This window comes from Vombatus ursinus, unplaced genomic scaffold, assembly GCF_900497805.2.
Source record: "Vombatus ursinus unplaced genomic scaffold, bare-nosed wombat genome assembly UNPS02014802.1, whole genome shotgun sequence".
Taxonomy (NCBI): domain Eukaryota; kingdom Metazoa; phylum Chordata; class Mammalia; order Diprotodontia; family Vombatidae; genus Vombatus; species Vombatus ursinus.
In genome coordinates, this window is record NW_020954580.1 from 25,424,576 (window position 1) to 25,445,037 (window position 20,462).

The following is a 20,462-nucleotide window of genomic DNA, read 5'->3' on the forward strand; positions in this document are numbered from 1 at the left end:
CAAGGGGAGGAGCAAGATATGCTTCATTTGGACCATTTCTTTTTGAGGGAAGTTGGCTGAAGATGACCTTGGCATGAGTTATAATTTGGTTTTCTGTAATTTTCTATAGCACATTGTAATATGCTATATAAGAACACATAAGAGCATATGGTGGACCACCATCAATCCGTGAGCTCATGCCCGCCCAGCCTGTGTAATTCTTATTCTTCTATAAATCTGCCACAATTCTATAATTGCCTTCTATAAATCTGTCTGCACAATGTCCTAGGGACCTTCCTTTTGTTCTCTGGGCATTGCATGGATACCAGTGGAATCTGTGTGATTTCTACAGCATATTCTATTCCAAAATCTCATCTAGTATTATAGGTCTAAAGTTTCTTAGTATTCATTTGTGAAATCTTAAATTTTTTTTTTTTTTTTTTTTTTTGCTAAATACTGATAATCCCCATTAAAGTCCAACTCTGATGTTTGGAGGCATGGAGAAAAAACTGGGATTTTGAAGGCTATGCTAGTGGGGTGTAAGCTCTGGTAGTCTCTAACAGGAAGGAAAAGCTTCTAATATAGAACTGGTAATGGATTGTATGTCTCTTGACCAGTCTTCCTAGATTTGGAGAGGTTCATGACTTGATTGTGAGGGTGATGTTTTTCGTAATCGCAATTCTCAAAGTTATAAAGAAATTGTGATCAGCATCAGTAGAGGGACTTCCTACACTGAAGAAATCACAGAACCCTAAAGTATCTCACTTATGGTTGCCAACAACTAGCTTTGTTTTGTAGCAGCATTGTCAATGGCCCACAGCTAAATGCCATGGTAAAGTTAGAAAACCCCACTTAAATCTTGGTCAGCTGATTTCCTATTGAAAACATTGTTTCTGTGAGAAAATTTCTTTTCTTTTTTATGGGTTTTTTTTTTTGATGAGGCAATTGGGGTTAAGTGACTTGTCCAGGGTCACACAGCCAGTAAGTATCAAGAGTCTAAGGTCAGATTTGAACTCAGGTCCTCCTGACTTCAAGGCCAGAGCTCTATCCACTGCGCCACCTAGTTGCCCTGTGAAAATTTCTTATAAAATTTTTTTCGCTTAATATTTTTCTGAGGCATAACTAATAATGATATTTGAAGGAACACACCTGTGTATATAACTAAGAATATTTGCAATTTTTTTTTTACCAAAAATTCCTCATAGGGGTCTTTGGAAAGGATCTTTGCAGAAATATCATTTCCGAATGCTTTCTTATGATCATTTACTAAGTTATTTACCTATTCTTTAACATTAGATATATACAATATTTGATACTCATAATCCCTGACTTTTGGAAATCCCTTTCTCAACTCTTCCCCAGGGTCAAGCTTCTTGGCCATTTTCATTTACATCTTTGTAGTCAGAGGTGTGCTGGTAAATGTTTAACAACCATCTCTCAAAAAAAAAATGTACACACATTTTAACAATGACAATAGAAATCTCTGAGGCATCCAGTTTGAAATTTTCAGTAGACTATTAGTGAGGGGATATATCATTTTCTTAAGTGTTTCTTAAGTTTCTCCTTTCTCTATGAACAGAGTAGCTTTGGGGGAATTTGTTTTTAGTTTCCTGGAGTAAAATATGCACACAGTTGATGTTTAATTTGCCCCCCCTTCTAGAAAGTGAAGACTCTAGTATGCACTAGTTTTTTGGGGGCATATGTGGAAATTTAGGGAAGAATTAGACATCGAGACATCCCTGTGTAACTGAAAGGATCTTAGTCTTATCTTTTTATAACTCATAAACTATCAATTACCTCAATAAAAGACAGAAAGCATTTAACACAAACATAGGAAACAAAATTTTATCATTTACGAAAGCTGTAGTAACCTTATGAGCTCCTGTCAGGCAGTCAATTTCAACTTCAGAACAGGCAGCTCCTTCAACGTAGTATGGAAATGGGTCTCCTTCCCCTTTCTCCCAGTCCATATTGGCCTTATAGCCTCTGGTGAAAGCAATAAAACCTGTGACATTTAGCTCTAGTGTGAGAATAACATGACATAATTTTTATTTTTAGAGTCTTTTATTGGTATATTTTTGGATATAACTTTCATTTACAACTGAGAGCTATAATTCCTCCCTTCTCCCCACCTAGTGAGTCACCCCTGATAATAAAGAATAAAAAAAAAAGAAAAAAAGTTTAGTAAAATAAACACATCAATTGAATCTGATGATATATACAGTTTTCAATACCCATAGTCTCTTGACCTTGGCAAGGAAGGGAGAGAGGTGTGCTTTCTCAACTCTTCCCCAGGGCCAAGCTTCTTGGTCATTAAAATTACACCTTTTTTTTTTCTTGGTTATTTATATTTCCATTATTGCCAGAGGTGTGCTGGTAGATGTTTAACAACCACCTTTCCAAAATAATGTAGGTGTGCTGGTAAATATTTAACAACCATCTCTCCTAAAAAATTGCACACACACTTTTAAATTTAATCTGCATTATTAACATTTTCTCTACCACTTTCTTAAGTCCAGACAATCAACAAAAGAATAAATCAAGCTTTAATTTCTAATATTTGTTGACTTCTGAAATGTAAATGTTCATACTAATAATTTAGCAATTGGCTCTTTGTAGCCATTGTGTATATTGTTTTCCTAGTGCTTACTTCATTCTGCATCAATTCATATCTTGTGCTTCTCTGAATTCTTCAAAACCATTATTTCTTATGCCAATATTCCATTATATTTATCTACTACGACTTGTTTAACCACTTTACTTTCATGAACATCTACTTAAAGTGTTGCTATGAATATTTTGCTGCATATGAGACATTTCTTTCTGTCTTTGTCCTATTTGTGAGTTGTGTCTAATGGTGGGATCTCTGAATCAAAGGATAAGGATATTTTCATAACTTTAAAATATAATTCCAAATTGCCTTCTAGAATGGTTGGACCAACTCATAACTTCAGCAACAATTACTAGGATGCCAGTTTTTCTGTAGCCCCTCTGACGCTGACTGTTTCCATCTTTTGTCATCTTTGCAAATTTTTGAGGCGAAACTTCAGAATCATTTGGATTTGCATTTCTCTTATTGATTAGTGATTTGGAGTAATCTTTCATATTTTATCCTCCAACATATTTTCTTCTTCCTGGGTTTTTGTGACACTATACTTTTGGTTCTTTGGTCCTACCAGTCTAAATGCTCCACAATCTCCTGGGCTAGATTATTATCCATATCATGCCCCAACTGTAGGTATATCCCAAGGCATGGCCCTACGACCTCTTTCTTTCCCTCTTCCCTCTCTTCCTCTTCCTTCTTTCCAGTCTTCTTCTTTCTCCTCCTCTTTCTTCTTCCCTTTTCCTTCTTTCTTCTTACTTTTTTTCCTTTCACCTCATCAGCTCTCATGGTACAAATTATCATCTCCATGAAGATGACTCGCAGATCTAGAGACATAGCTTTAATGTTTCCTGAGTTCCAGTCCCAAAGACCACAGGACCATAGATTTATAGTTGGAAGGGACCTTAGAGGTCATTTAGTTCACTTGCATCATTTTACAGATGAGGAAACTGGGGACCAGAGAGGCTAAATGACTTATCCAAGGTGAGATTAAGTAAGTAATAAGGGGCAAAGTAGAGATTTGAACCCAGGTCCTCTGACTCAAAATCCAGTGCTGTGCCACTATACCATGATATCTCCCTTCACTAATGCCCTCCTGAACATTTCAAACTGGATGCCTCAGAGACATCTCAAATTCAATGGAATTAAAACATGATGCATCTTTCCCCCCAAACTTACCTCTCTACCAAACTTCCCTACTTCTATAGTCGTTGCTGTTGTTATTTACTAATTTTCCAATTGTGTCTGATTCTTTCTGACCCCATTTGGGGTTTTCTTGTCAAAGATACTGGAGTGGTTTGTCATTTCCTTCTCCAGCTCATTTAACAGATGTGGAAACTGAGGCAAACAGGGTTAAGTGACTTGCCCAGGGCCATAGTTCTATAGAGAGCACAACTATTCTTCTAATCTCCCAGTTCTATAACCTCAACATTATTCTCATCTCCCCACTCTCCCTCATCTTAAAATCCAATCCATTGTCAAAGCTTGCCATTTCTACCTCCACAATGAGTTGGATTTTTTTTCCCTATTTGTTACACATGGCACTCTATTTCCTGTCTTGGTGCCTTTTCCACTGGATGCTCCTAGTCTTCCCCCCTGCCTCGGTTTCCCTCCTTCCCTCCTTCACAAAATCACTCACTTCCTTCAAATCCTTCAGGATCAAGTACCCCGTTCCATAGGACGCCTTTCCTGACCTCCCAGCTGATAGTGACTTCCCTCCCTAACTCCTTTATATCTATTTTGTATTTATTTGTTTTATATATATATGTGTTGTATGTATGTTATCTCCTTTTATAGAATGTGAATTCCTTGATATCAGGAACTATTTTTTCTTGTCTTTATATTCCAGAGCCAAGCACAGTGCCTGGTACACAGAAGACACAGTAAATGCTTATTGGTGGCTCCATTGATATTTTACTGATCAAGTAAGACTGAATGAATCATGCATCATTTGAGTGATGGTGTTATTTCAGATATTCTTTAGCCTGGTGTTCACCCTAGACACCTAAACTTCCCCTTTTGTTTTCCCTAATTTACACATCACTTTAGGATTTACAAGGTGTTTTCCTTACAATAATGCTGTGAGGCTGGAAGTGCAAGTATTATTATTCCCATATTATGGAGGAGGAAACTGAGGCTCAGAAAGCCTGGTGGAAATAACTCCAGACTTAAAGTCAGAAGACATGGCTTCAAGTTCCTGCTAAATAACTGTATGACACATGACTAATACGAAAATATGTTTTCACGACTGCCCATTTATAACCTTTATCAAATTTCTTGCCTTCTCAATGAGGGGGAAAGGATGACAGGGTGGGAGAGAACTTAGAACTCAAAATTGTATAAAACAAAAGTTAAAAATTATTTTTACACGTAATTGAAAAAAATTTTTAAAAATAACTTGTGATCTTGGGAATGCTAATAGGATATTACTAAATATTCTATCTTACTACTTAGCAAAGTTATAATTATAATAAAAAATGCAGTGAAATAATCAAATATTGCAATATAGCCTTTTCTTGCCTAATGTGGTTCTATGATTATGTCAGTCTTTATTTTTGACGGGATGGCTGTCCAAGCCAACCTGGGATCATTCATAACAGTTTTCATTTACATAAAGTTTTAGGAGCCTATAGAATTAAATCTAGAAGGGATCTTATAGATCATCTAGTTAAACCTTTCATTTTACATATGGAGCAACTGAGTCCCAGGGAGTTGAAGTGACTTGCCTGAGGTCATGTGTTAAATGGCAAAGCAAGGATTGAAACCCAAGATCCAAATCCATCACTTCCTGATGTAAGTATCTTTGCAAACATTCCATCTGAGTCTCTCAAGAATGCTGTAACAGATGAGGAAATTAAGCCTTTCAAGAGGCTAGCCTGCTCTACTGAGCACCAGAGAAAGGACCCAAATCTAGGTCCTCATCTTTTGACTCACAAGTTCCAGGATCTTTCCACTAAACAACCTTAGAGCACCTTGGTGATCAGCAATTCTTAAAATGTGGTTCTTGGACTCTTGAGGGCCTTTGAGGTCAAAATTTTTTCATAATATTAAGACATTATTTGCTTATGAAAATACTCCTCCCTTTTCCAGTATTTTCGTCATATGCCTCAGCCAAAACAAAGTATCACAACATATTGAATACAGAAGCAGATATGAGAATCCAGCTGTCTTCTGTTAAGCCAGATATTAAAGAGATTTGCAAAAATACGTAAAACAGTGCTATTTTCCTCACTTTTTTGTTTGGGGAAATATAAAAATTTTTTAAATATTTTTTATATTTTTGTGAAATGTGAAAAATTATTTTTATAAAATGTTACTTAAGTTAACATAATGAGTTTACAAAGAATTAATGATAAGTAAACATTTTCAAAATTATCAGTTTTAATTTCTAATATGGCAAATATTAACAGATATGACCCAAATGAACAAAAGCTCTCCTGGGCCCTAAATAATTTTTAAAAGTGCAAAGGGGTCCTGAGACCACCAAAAAATTTGAGAACTGTTGACCTAGCTGATTCTCCATATTTTACAGATAAGGAAATGGACCCAGAAGTCAAGTAGCATCTCTAGATAGGCACAGTCCTGAAATTTACAAAAAAGAGAAGAAAACTTCTTTTACCTGAAATATCCTGTAGCTGAAAGGCTGATTCTTTTTTCAAATGCTGCTTCAACCTGCAGAATGGACATATTCAAGATAAACTTCTGATGGAGAAAACATAAAAACTTGCAAGACCCAATGCCCAGGGTGTGAGTGACTCTGTGCACTTGGGAATATGGGAGGTTATTGAACCTGGTTGGTCCTGACACTTTACCCCTCCAGACCAGAGACTAGGCTAGTGGGTACTAACTCTTTCTATTCTGGAGCTCTGAGGCTTGTGCAATTCCGCTTGGGTGAGTGCCTCCCATGGCCCATGATAACTAGCTGTTCCCAGCCACGCTTCATGCTTTGTACCTACACATCTTCTTCATGCCTTCTTCCTGATCTCCCCACCCCTTATCCAGGTCTGGAATCATTCTCAAATCAATACTGCCATGGCTCCTGGAAAGGGTGTCAATCTACCCTTCTGTAGCTCCCCTCACCAACCCTGTGGATTTCTTTCTTTTTCTTCCTTCCTTCCTTCCTTCCTTCCTTCCTTCCTTCCTTCCTTCCTTTCTCTCTTACTTTCTTTCCTTCCTTTCTCTTTCTCTTTCTTTTTCTCTCTCTCTCTCCTCTTTCTTGCTATTGGTAAATTTTATTTTTTATTGTGAATTTAATCATTCACAGAGATTTGTATCAGAAGCAGTGAATTTTTGTTACATATAGTTTGCTTTTTAGGACATATAATTGTACATATATGTCTAAAAAGAAAACCCAAACAGAAATTTACAACTGTGATTTTTTAAAACCCAAATAACCCTCCCTAGCTACTGCACATTTCTGTGTTGTTTCATCATTAGAATGTAAACTCCTTCAGGTTAAAGACTCTCTCACTTTTGTATTTATATCACCAGAGTTTAATACTGTGCTTGGCTCATAGTAAGTGTTTCATGAGTGCTTTTCATTCACTCATTCATTGAACTGAAATCAGATGTCCAAATTAGGCTAGGCACCCAGATATTCCAAACCCACCACAGGGCATGAGGTAGCTTTTGTCATAAAATGACTGTGTTCAACTTCTTGTCCTTTCTAGAAGGGTAGCCTATGTACTGTTTGGGGTAAAGCAGGAGAATCCCCTTCTTGCCAGCTGACCAGTGGCTTTTTTTGAAGTTGGGGAAAGACAGAGAAGTTTCCTAATGTCTAAAATCATGTCTCAGAGTGTATTTTCCCAAAGAAGCCATTTTAGAAATGGTGTTTAGATTCCAGGATAGTCCATGGAAGTATGAGGGAGTACACTGGCAGAAACCTTATGAGTTACTTCAGGCATTCTTTGACGCCCTCTGTTTCTTCAGGAGTTGGCAACCCTCAATAGACAGACACACATACATGTGTGTATATAGACACACATGTATATATACACAGAGATATCTATCTATCTATCTATCTATCTATGTATCTATCTATCTATGTATCTATCTATGTATCTATTACATTCCTGTTGGGCCTTTGCTATAGTAAGAGAGGACACATTATAAAGTTTCCTTTCTACTCTGACTTACATAATTTCAGAAGTCTGAGTTCTAGAGATTGAAGTAGGGTACAGTCACATCAAATAGGCTTGGCATACATGATATAATTCACGAGCTGATTATGGCTAGATTTTCTAGGTGTTAGAAATTTTTGGGTGGGAAGTTCTTGGGAGGAGAATATATTTGTTCTGATGAAATTAGGTGTCATATTATGAATAAGACTAAGATATCAGAATTATTTTCACTGACACATATTCAATATTAATTAAATCTTTTGTCTCCTGCTTTCAAGCCTTGGTGGAAACACAGCTTAGTGGATGAAAAACATAAGGGGAGGGGGAGTGTTTTGTCCACAGAAGACAAAACTTGGAAGTGACATGATAGCAGTGTTGATGTAGTTGAAGGGTTATCACAAGGAAGAGGGCTTAGGACTTGTCCTTAGCCCCAAAGGACAGCATTAAAAGCAATAGGTATAACTTGGGACTGCCAAACAACCAACTTTTATTTTGGTTTCAGCTTTCCTTTTTATTAAAGCCTGTTAGGTGAGTGAGTTTGTAACGGTTTATTTTGCTTATGTCTTCTTCTGAGCTATGTTCTTCCCTTCCCCAGATGTGTACAGATGAATGCTTTATTCAAGCATACATGCATTTAGGGACAGTCTATTCAATACTTCCACTTACAGTGAAGATGGAGAAAGAGAATAGAGCATCCAGCATTTCTGATATTAGAACAGTTGTCTTCACCCTGTATTAGACCCACCCCTCTCAGTAAATGGCAATTTGTACCAGTTTTCCTGGATTTATTTCTTATTCTGAGAAGTAAATGTGGATACTATACTTACCCAGTCTTCCCATGTGCCTTCAGGATTTTTCTTAATGATGGGCTCAAGGCGTTTCAGGAGAATCTGACAGGCATTCTGTGGGGGTAAAGATGGGAAAAATCATATTGAAAAAACATTAATTCATTTAATTTGAATAAAAAACTAGTTAAAGTGAATTCATATTTATTTGGTGGTATAATTAGTTACATTAGGGACTTTTAAAATAGATACATAGATTTAGATGGGACCTTAGAGGTTATTGAGTTCAACTCCTTTATTTTACAGATGAGGAAACTAAGACTCAATGAATGACTTCTCCAGGATCACACAGCTAGAAAGTTTCTGAGGTGAAATTTGGACCCAGGTTTTCCTGATTTCAAGTCTAGAGTTCTGTCCACTACACCAGACAATCATTCTTTTCTTTCTTGCTTAATTCCTCTACCTTCACTTAGATCCTTGCTTTCAGGTTCTACTTCGAGATCCCTCAGCCTTTTGCTGTCTCTTCCTCCATTTTTTATGTCTGTCCTTTCTTTCTCCTCCTTCCATCCCACTGACCCTAGCATTATCTCGTACTCCTCATGGATCAAACCCTCCTATATTTAATCACATTTCCCCTGCACTTTTTAGTAATACTGTCTTACTGTCAATACCTGCCATCCTTCAGATCTAAAATGGTAACAATGTCTTATTTTTGCTGGCTTTAGTCACTGATGGAGGCATTTGCTCTAGACATGAGATGAAGAATGAAGAGCATGTCAAGTTTTCTGTAGGACTGTATGTGATAATACCAAATGTGGTAGATATTACCAGATCTAATAAGAATCCCCAAATGGGCCCTGATCATTGACTTCTTTCTCTTATTCTAAGAGAATACAAGCTCTGAACTCCATAAAATGAGTTAGATCTTTACTTGTTCCCATAATTCCTCCACGTTTTGAGTTGGTTCGCAGTCTTGGCCAAAGGTAGACCTAATAGGTTTTTGGTTCCTTCTAGCATTCATTCTGAAGAACATCTTAAGATACAGAATCTCAGAGTCATTTAATTGAAGCCGTCCCTCAGCAAAAATCCCCTCTCCAAAACAACCAATGAGTGGTCATCTGGCCTTTGTTTGAAGACCTTTAGTAAGAAGGAACACGCTGCCATCTGTTAGTTGATTCCATTTTTGGATAGCTTTAGTTGTTAGGAAGTTTTTCCCTGACATAGGCATGCTATCCCATGGAGCATGCATGGGATAGGCCTATGCCCTGGCCCCTTCACAGGTGGCCCACCTGTTGCTAATGGACAAGTACGGCCAGCAGCCCCTAGTTGGTCCTTTCATCCCCATGACAGGGAGCTGTGTTAAACATGAGTGGTGACTGAGCCAAGAAGAGCAACCTACTCAGTAGCTTGTGAGAGAAAATGAGGACACTTTTGGAAACGTTACCCCTGATTCTGCCTTTCGCTTGATCCCCAGGAGACCAAGGGACCAACCTAGATTACTGGTCACATATATTTTTTAGCAAGGGGACCAGAGTCCAAGTGCTTCACCAGAAGGGACCATGTATATTCCATGGTATGGCCTCCACTACATTGATGTCAAGTCTCAAACCGCCTCTTTGTAATTTATAACTATTGCTTTTAATTCTGTCCTTTGGGGCTACGGATAAGTCTTAAGTCCTCTTCCTTGTGATAACCCTATCATGTCACTTCTAAGTCTTATTTTCTTTGGACTAAACACCCCTTCTCCACTTCTCTTTTTTAGTCACTGAGCTGTGTTTCCACCAAGGCTTGAAAGCGGTTTCTCTTAGATATCAACTCTAGGACTGGCACTAACCACCTTTTACATGCTATTGTGGCTGGCAACAAATCTAGACTTTAAGCCACCCATATTTAGCGAAAGGGAAGCCACAGACAAAGACAAATTACACAGAGGAAAATTGGTAGTAGCTGTAACCTGCACGGCCTTCCCGTTGACGTCAGCGCCAATGGATGCAGCAGTAGCAATAGTGTTAGGCACTGTGGCTGTATTTGTTTCACAGAAGTGCATATATGACATTGGTATCTTTAATTCACGGCTGGCAATCTATCAGGAAAATAAACATTTTCAAGGAGTAAGATTTGTGACGAATAGTCAATATAGAAAAAGAACAATTTTGTTAAGTTATTTATACAACACTATCACTCCTCAATAAATTGACAAGCATTTATTAAGTACCTACTATGTGTCAGACACTGTTCTAGGTGGTGGAAATATAAAGAGAAAAGCAAAACTGTGATCTCAAGAAAATTACAGTCAGATACCATGTACACAGACAGGTCTAATCAAATTTTTATTGTTCAGTTGAGTCTGACTCTTCATGATCCTGTGGACTATCCTGCCTTTTCTTGGGGTTTTCTTGGCAAAGATATTGGAGTGGTTTGCCACTTCTTTCTCCAGTTGATTAAGGCAAATAGAGGTTAAGTATATGAAGTAGATATAAGGTATTTCTGGAGGGGGAGGACCAGGGAACACTTCCTATAGATTTATTTAATTTGTTTATATATCATTTATGATTATTATATATTTATATTTATTTATATGTAACATAATTAAGTTTAGTCTTGAAGGAAACTGAGACAGAGGCAAAAGAGCATTATGGGTATAGGGAATAGCTAGTGCAAATGTATGGAGATGGGAGATAGAAGAAGCCAGTGTGAGAAATAGCTAGCAGATCAATATGGATGGATGATAGAATGTATGGAGAAGAGCAATGTGAGAGAAGGCTGGGAAGGTAGAAAAAAGCCAGGTTGGGAAGACCTTTAAATGCCAGAAGCAGGCGCTTATATTTGATGCTAGAGGTTATAGGAAGCCAGTGGAATTTATCAAGTAAAGGTATGAAGTTGTTAGACATGTACTTTAGGAAAAACCACTTTTACGGCTGGATAGATTGAATTGGGGAAAGATTTGAAGCATGGAGATTAGAAGCCTTTTTCAATAATCCAAGCACGAGGAGAGGAGGACCTGATCTAAGGTAGAAGCTGTGTGAGAGAAGAGAGAGAAAGTAGACGAGATATATTGCAGACATAGAAACTACAAAATTTAGTAGTTGATTGGACATGTGGGGTGAATAAGAGCGAGGATGACATAGCTTTTGTGAATCTGGGTGATTAGAAGGATGGTGGTACTCTTGATAGTAGCAGGAAAGTAGGTTTCAGGGAAATGATGATGAGTTCTGTTTTGGACATGTTGATTTTGACATGTCTACGATGCATCCATTTTGAAATGTCCAGTAGGCATTTTGTGGCGTAGGACTGGAGAGAGGCTTAGGATAGATGTATAGAAAAGAGGGACCAGGACTGAACCTTGGAGTACACCCACTGTTAGTGGCCATGGCATGGATGAAGATAAGGTGAAAGAAACTGAGGTGTGGGCAGACAGGTAGGAGGAGAGTCATGGAAACCTAGAAGGGGGGGGTCACCAACAGAAAAATGCAGTGGAAAGGTCATCAAAGATGAAGATTAAGATTACTGGCTTGGTAACATCTCATTCAATGTTAATTAAGTGCCAGGGTCTCTTGGAGAGAATACAAGTTTTGATGTCGCCTTTATATTACTACCTAGTGGTTCCTCCTTTCAAATTTTTTGTTGTGTAGTTGTTCATTTGGGTCTGACTCTTCATGCTCCTGTGGAGCATCCTGTCCATGGGATATTCTTGGTGAAGATATTGGAGTAGTTTGCCACTTCATTCCCCAGTTGATTAAGGCAAACAGAGGTTAAGTGACTTGCCCAGGGTCACACAGCTAGTAAGTGTCTGAGGCCAATTTCAGAGTTTAGCTGTGTGTTTTATTTATGATATGTTCTGAGAATTTCATTACATTATATTTCAACGTATATCATCACAATGTGAATGCATTCATTCTAGGACTGTCCACATGGAGGTTTTCTCATTTCTTTAGGGCCCACAGTGAGGAGGGAAAGACCAGTATCCTTCATAATAATAATCATAATAATAGCACTTTTACATAGTGCCTGCTGTGTGCCAGGCACTGTACTGTGCTTTACCAATATTGTAATTTGATTCTCACAACAATCCTGAGAGGTTGATGCTATTATTATTTCCATTTTATAGATGAGGAAACTGAGGTAAAGAGAGGTTAAGTGACTTGCCCAGGGTCACATAGCTAGTAAGTGTCTGAGGCTGGATTTGACCCCAAGTCTTCCTGACTCTAGGCTAGCGCTCGTTCTGGTGCTCCACAGAGAAAGCTTCTGGAAATGCCATAGGGTGTCTGGAAGCAGGGGAGGGGGCATGGCTTTCAATGCCAAAGCCTTTTTTTAATTTCCTTTGCTCACTCTCTACCACGTCTAGGCTCCCAGCTTCTCAAAGCTTCCTTTTGTCTTATACTGGCTTCTTCATTGTTCACTGGCCTTCTGAAGTTATTCATCCATGATCTATTATTCTCCATTTCTCAACTCAGTCCTTTTTTTTTTTAATCCCCTAGAAAGCGCTAATGAAAACTAAGACACAACTTAAAAAAAGAAGAAAGAAAAGGGAAAACCCAATCATCATTATCTGTCTGTCTGTAAGTCTCCTCTCTCCTCCCAACCCCCTTCTCATTATATGTTCCATCAGGGAAGTGTCAGGTTCCTTGATTAATTGATACCCAACCAAATCCCAAGTATATAGCAAAGAGAATGTTTTTCTCAATTGGATGAATACCTTCACCTGCATTTCAGGCTTATTTATACCTCAACATCACATTCACCTACCCAGCCACTGAAGCTAATCTATTTGATATCTGAGAAGCCATTTGCAGTAACATTTAAGAACCCAGTTACTAAAAACAGAAAGTCGTATTTAATCAAAAGTTAATGAACTTGAAAGAAAAAAAGATGAAGCTAAAAACTAAAGGTACAAATAACAGCACCATAACTGACATTTACAGCATAAGATTTGTAGTTGTTATTTTTATTTTTTTTTACCTGTAACATTTTGGTGTGAATACCTTGCCCCAGCTCACTTCCTCCGTGAGTTACCAATACAGAGCCATCTGTGTATATATGAACCAGTGCAGCTGCCTAGAAAAACAAATATTCCAAAAGCTGGTTATTTAATCAAAGTAAAGTTTGATATTAAACACAGAAGATGTCAAAATTTTCACCCATGGGCAAGGAGAGGAAGAATATGGGGAGAGGACAGGCAGAGCAATTCAATGGGAAAGATGACTGGATGTATAATCAGAGGACCTGGGCTCCTGTGTCACCTGTCATCACCTGTGGGACCCCAGGAAAGCCATTTAACATTTCCAAGCCTCAGTGGCTTCATCCTGTAAGTTGAGGATGCTTGGTTAGGTAGTCTCTAAATCTATGCTCTACCAATAATAAAAAAAAGGTGAAGTTGAAGCTTTGGCATCTTTTAGGAAGATACCATCCTTATGTATCACTCCATTTTTAGCTTCATTCACACCTTTGGTACTCTAATGATTGTGAATATTGGCTTCAACCAGCTAAAAAAAATGTTGCATTTTGCCATTTGGTGGAGGGGATGGGGAGGGAGGGAGGGAAGGAGAAGGAAGAAGCATCTGGGCTTTCTTTAAGAGGCCAGGAGGCAGCTCTGCCTAGATTCTGACATGTTAGTACTTGTACAGACTAATAATAGTCTTGATTTGCTGCCAAGAGCCTCCAAGAATGGTGCTTCCCAACCTGAAATTGCAGAGTCAGCATTCTAGTGTGATTGATGAGTCATCGTCATTCCCTGGCCTGAAATAGCACAAGTTCCAATCCTAACCTTATTTTTCAGAGGCACATAAATTTGGAATTATGTAGGGACTCTAGAAACTTCTCAAATGGAGACTTAAAATCCTTGTTTATTTTCTGTGGCCTTGTCTAATAGGAAGAAAAGTTGACTCCTATAACCTTGTATCAATTACTAAGTTTTGAATCAGAAAGATGACCTGACTCCATAGATAGGCATAGGACAGGACAAATGGCCTTGGTAATCAGGACATGCAACTTCTCACACCAGCTCAGTCACTGATTCACTGTGTCTTGCATGAGGGACTAAAACTTCTTATGCCCCAGTTTCCCATTTTATAAAATAGATATGCTGGCCAGGAATATGTTGTTGTTCAGTCGTTTCTGACTCTTCATGAATTCATTTGGGGTTTTCTTGGCAAAAGATACTGGAGTGGTGTGCCATTTTCTTTTCCAGCTCATTTTACAGATGAGGAACTGAGGCAAACAGAATTGTAGGTCTGACTTATTAGATATAATAAAGCCAATTCTGTCCCTCAGCAAAGAGGGGATTCCATCTGTATAAATCTATAAATAGATGTTCAACACGGGCTTATATGGACAGTGGTAACTCTATACCTTCTCTAGGCAAAGGCAGAGCAGGTTTATATATTTGGAATTAAGGGTAGGGGTAGCCGGGATAAGTAGCCAATCTATTTGTACATGGTTCCTGAGACACAGGAAGTAGCTAAAGTGTCCTGGAGAGCTAGGTCTGCAACTGCACGTTACCAATTTCCCTACCCCTCACAGGAGCTGGAAGAGATCTCAGAGGTCAGTTAGTCCAATGTCCTCATTTTACTGGAGAGGAACTGAGTTCCAGAAATGTTCAGTGGTTTGCCCGAGATCATATAGGTAGTAATCAGCAAGGCTAGGATCTGAACCTTGGTCCTCTGAGTTTATTTGTAGTATCTGTTTCACTTTTTCCACCGTGCTGATTTTTATTTATTTTTAGCAAGACAATACATCCCATCCTTTCATACAGCCTTCGTGGCTTTTTTTTTTTCTCTCATTGCCTACATCAATAGTAACTGCATACCTGATGGTAACTTGTAGCACCAAAACCAACTGAGAACTTCATGGGGACAATGGCGATACCTTTCTTTTTCCAGTAATTCTTTGAATTAAAATTTTCCACTTTTGCTTTCCTGGTGTGATAGGAAGATTTGTCCAGACACTCATTCCAGCATCTTATCAACTTGTCAGGATTGTATGCTTGCTTATAGATTGTTTTGTCAACTCGTTTGTACATATTCTTCTCACGAATCTGAAATGTGGTGAAACTGGATTAACATATACCATTGAGATAGAGACAGATAATATCAAATCCATCAATCAATTAACATTTGGTAAGCCAGGTACTGTGTTAAGTATTTTGAATAGAAAGAAAGAGTAAAAACAGAGAAAAAACAGAGACTGGGACAATTTCCCAACTAGAACATTAACTTTTTGAAGGCTATGCTATTCCTTATCATGCAGCTACAAATTGTAACTAAAGTGGTGTGATTGGGGTTTTATCCCAGGGTACTAAATTTAGAAGATGCCAGAGATATTTATGTCTTTTAACAGCATAGAAAAAGCAGAGCTTAGCATCTAGTTAGCAAGAATAATTGACTAAAATAGGAAGCTACTAGATGGTGGCCTGGGATGAACTTCCTTTTCTGAGTCCACCTGGTGCTTTCTCAGCAGTGGCCTCATGAGGCCTTTGTCTTCCACACACAGAATGGTATCTTATTTCCCCACTTCACTAAGGGCACTTTTGTGACAATTGCCTCCAGGTATGGTACTTGTCTCAGGTTAAAAAATTCTAGATTATGACTTAGTTGCCCCTTCTCCCCCACCTCCATAGTACCTCTACTTCCATTAAGGTTGAAGTGACCTTGAGTACTTGAAAGACTGTGCCAGCAAAGTGCCAGCCCTGGTTGGTCTTACCAAACTGGGAAGGCTTTAAATGTGGGATTGGTGATGGACTTCATGTTCCTCATACTAGGACTAGACCACTTAGAGAGTAGAGAGACACCTCTCAGAAGGCTGGCCATAAGGTGATGATTTCTTTTTTCAATTCAATTCAATAAACATTTATTAAGTGTGTGCCAGGCACTGTGTTAAGTGCTGGGGATATAAATAAGAAAAAGAAAGAAAGTCCTGCCCTCAAGAAGCTTACAGTCTAATGGAGGAAGACAACACAGAAAAGAGAGCTGGACCCAGCCTGGGAATATCTTGTTCTGTGAAATTGAAACCAGGCAGAGCTGCAGATGCAAAACAAAGTGACCTGGAATTCTAAGTTCTGCACTCTACAAAGGAAGGCTATGGAGGGGCTGCAATGTATCAGTGAAAGGAGTGCCCACACTGATGGAAGTCAGCGATCTTTTCCAGTAATCAAGTAAAAATCCACAGCATAGTTTGTGAGTGTTTACAAAATGCTCTGGTTGAATAAATGAGTGAATGACTATAAGCGTATGCATATAGGATCCAAAGAGTGAATTTCTTAGCCTGTTAATGTAGTTTCCTGATTCCCTTTCCATTGGAAGTGGAAAGTAGTGAGGAAAGGCATGGAGCTGTGGGAAGAAGGGTTAAAAGAGTCGGTGATTTCTTTTCTCTCCTTCTATAGCTATGGCATTGAACTTGAAATTGTAATAATTATGCCTGTCATGGTCTAAGAGCCCTTTGAATCTTCTTGACAAAGTATGAACTCTTTGATAAACTGAACTTCTCTTGCTGCCCCATTGATTTAGCCTTTGGTTCTGGCAATGACAACATACAAATGATGACATTCTCTGCTATGGAGTTACTGGAGCCATGTGGACCAGGGACTTGACGTTCAATCACCTAAACCATACCCTAGGCTTTCCCTTAAAAAAAAAAAAAAGAGGTCCTTCTAAGAGAGAGGGAACAGAGAAATGCAGAGAAGCAAAATAAACTGTAGAGTACATCCATCCTGAAAAGATTCAAGATTGAATCTGGGTCCATGTTAGTGCAGATCTAGTAATGGGCCACATATCACATTGATAATAATAACTGACCTTTGGAGAGGTCAGAAGCATGCCTTCACTGGCATTCACCAGGAACGGATATGCTTCTTCCTTTTTGTATAGATCCATGTATGCATCCTGAGTCTTACATCTGTAATCACTTAGTTAATTTGTTCTATTGATGATGGCGTGTGATATGGATAATTCTTAATACCAGATAATACATTTTAACAATTTACATTTAAATATGTCTGTGTTATGCTCTGTGGGCTTGGAGCATATTAAGCAGAGTACCAAAGTCCCACTGAGATCGAAGAAGGAGGTAGGAAGCTCTATCATCATTGGACATCATTTTAGCACTTTGCTTAACTCCTAGCTCCTCCCCTTGGGAAATTACAGAATTGCTTCTCAGTGAGGATCATATTTTTCTGCATCCTTCAGTCAGTTGTGTGACCTTGAAGGTATGGCCTTCTTTGTGAAAGTCTGTCAGTTATGTTCTCTTATTTTCATAAAAAAATACATTCAATTTATATCTATCTATCTATCTATCTACTTATATATATAGATCATTCTCATCAAGATTTTATAGAGATGAAAAAGGAGATACATGGATTGGGAGTTAATGATATCTACTAGATTATATTTTTATTAGTAATAATAATATAATAATATCTAGCATTTATATGGGGCAGCTAGGTGGCGCAGTGGATAGAGTGCTAGGCCTAGAGTCAGGAAGACTCTACTTTCTGAGTTCAAATCTGACCTCAGATACTTACTAGCTGTGTGACCCTGGGCAAGTCACTTAACCTTAGTTTCCTCATCTGTAAAATGAACTGGAGAAGGAAATGGTAAACCACTCCAGTGTCTTTGCCAAGAAAACCCCAAATGGGGTCACAAAAGAGTCATAGACATGACTGAAAAAGGACTAAACAACAAAGCATTTATATAACACTTTAAATCTTGCAAAGCACTTTATAAATATTGTCATTTTTGATACTATCATACTTGATGCTCATAACAACCCTGGGAGGTATTTGCTATTATTATCTCTGTGTTATAGAGAAGTAAACTGAGGCAAATAGAGATTAGGTGACTTGCTCAGTGTCACATAACTACTAAGGATTCAAACCAAATCCAGCACTCTATCAAGTGAAGTACTCTTTTCACAATGCCATGCTTACTCTTTGGAATTTTTTAGCTGAATCACATTGAACTAGTGCCCTTTAGGATATACAAATTACCTTTACATACACTATTTCATTTTAGCCTCATAATGATCCTGTGAGGTGGGTACTAGAAATATTTCATCACATTTTACAGATGAAGAAACTGAGGCACAGTTATGTTAAATGACCTGCCCATATCACCTAATAAGTAGTAGAGGTGGGATTTTAGCCTACATCTTCCTGACTCTAAGTACAATATTCTTTTTACCATGTTATGCTTCCTCTTTGGAGTTTTTTTCCCCCCCAAGTATTCAATGTTTTCTCCTCTTTCAGGTGCCTTGAGAATCAGTCCATCAATCTTTTCAAAATTACATTACCTCTAGCACAAATTTCTTCTTTATATACTTGGTCTGGTCCAACCGTTCTGTTCCTTGTCTATAGCACCTTTTCATATTGGGGAATAGGATGATAAGAGTTCAAAAATTGTGATTCCACTAGTCTTTACTTCACTAAAATTACTTCTAAAAATTATAAAATACAAAGTTTTTAAAAGATTTTTTTAACATAAAATAGTGAATGTGGTATTTGGGAATATAATAATTATAATTCTTGGTTCATGTTGTCAGGCTGTTCCAGAAAGTACCTATAAGACACTCAACGATAAGCAGTACAGTAATTCTGAAATGCAAGTGAAAAATTTATTTCTGCCTGTAGAAGATCGAAGTCTATTTATAACTCAAAGAAGAAAAGAAAGAAATATGGAGGAAAAAGGCAGTATCTTGTAGTCGTCAGACAATCCACACTTCTGAAATCCTACAGAACCAATATTTGAAGGTAGAGATGTAAATGATGAGAGCTCTGCACTGGTCTGTTACAAAGCAAGTGATCCCCTTTGGACTTGAGGTTCTAAAGGAACTTTCAAATGTTGCGGGATGTAGGACATCTTTGGAGACTGTTCCCAGAATGTGGGCCAGGGATTCTGGGAAGTATTTTCTTCTGGCCACACAGCAGATTGGTCTTAGCACAATACAGTCTCTCTGATTCTTTGTATTTATCTCCTGCTATGCTCAGCACGTAGGAGAAACTGGTCTTTGAAAAAATAAAAAGCAACAAGAAAAAAACCCTGACCCAAATCAAGAAACAAATCAACATGTAAAAGGTAGAGAAACTTGTCTTGATTCAGGAAAATTCAGCTTTTAGAAGTCTGTGGATGATGATACAGAAAAAAAAAAAGCATAAATACTTGATCACTTAGAAAATGAGACTTATCAGATCTAATTCCATGTAGCAAAAGTTATGTCTGTTTGTCTTACTTCCCTCTGGGGTGGGGAACCTGTGGCCTTGAGGCCACATGTGGCCCTCAAGTGTGGCATTTTGACTGAATCTAAACTTCACAGAACAAATCACCTTAATAAAAGGATTTGTTCTGTAAAACTTGGACTCAGTCAAAAGGCCGCACCCAAGGACGTGTGGCCACAAGGCCTGTGTTAGATCCTTTTCTAACACTATCACTTAATCAACAAGTATTTATTAAACACCTACTGAATGACAGGCAACTGAACAAGGCCCTGGGTATCCAAAGACAAAAAGCCCACCATTATATTCTAGGTTCAGAAACTATAACTGTCTGTTTTACTATATTGTTGATAGTTTCTTTTATTTTCAAATATTTTCCTAGTTCCTGTAAGCCAATAAAAACTAAGTTATAAGGGATTGATTCTTAAAGTTCTCAGACCAGGATAGCAGACCAAGAACATACATTCTAAAAGAAAAGGATGTAATGAGGATTAAAACAAGTTAGTAAAGAAATAGGGAAACAATCTCACATGTAACACTTAGGAGATTAGAATACCATCCCTAAACAAATAGAGGAAGAAGGAATGTCTGGAAATGTAAGCTTGGAGGTAAAGGGGGCATTGCAAAGTCTCTCCCGTATGTCCAGACCAAAGATCAGGAAGATACTTTCCAACAGTTTCTGCTACTTCTTACCATCTCAATGTCAGCAGAAGGTGATCTCTCTCTCTCTCTCTCTCTCTCTCTCTCTCTCTCTCTCTCTCTCTCTCTCTCTCTCT

The 20,462-nt window shown here is 38.2% G+C and overlaps 1 protein-coding gene across 4 annotated transcripts in view; it reads right to left on the minus strand.

The window, feature by feature from the left end:
* Positions 1 to 20,462, minus strand: part of AOX1 (aldehyde oxidase 1) — a 123,908-nt gene that overhangs the window by 30,083 nt on the left and 73,363 nt on the right. For all 4 annotated transcript variants that reach the window (XM_027873820.1, XM_027873821.1, XM_027873822.1 and 1 more), the window contains 6 exons: positions 15,292 to 15,519; positions 13,446 to 13,541; positions 10,441 to 10,569; positions 8,529 to 8,603; positions 6,201 to 6,253; positions 1,851 to 1,965 (listed from right to left, as the gene is read on the minus strand). In XM_027873820.1, coding sequence (XP_027729621.1) covers positions 1,851 to 1,965; positions 6,201 to 6,253; positions 8,529 to 8,603; positions 10,441 to 10,569; positions 13,446 to 13,541; positions 15,292 to 15,519 — 696 coding nt within the window. The remainder of the gene's footprint in view (positions 1 to 1,850; positions 1,966 to 6,200; positions 6,254 to 8,528; positions 8,604 to 10,440; positions 10,570 to 13,445; positions 13,542 to 15,291; positions 15,520 to 20,462) is intronic.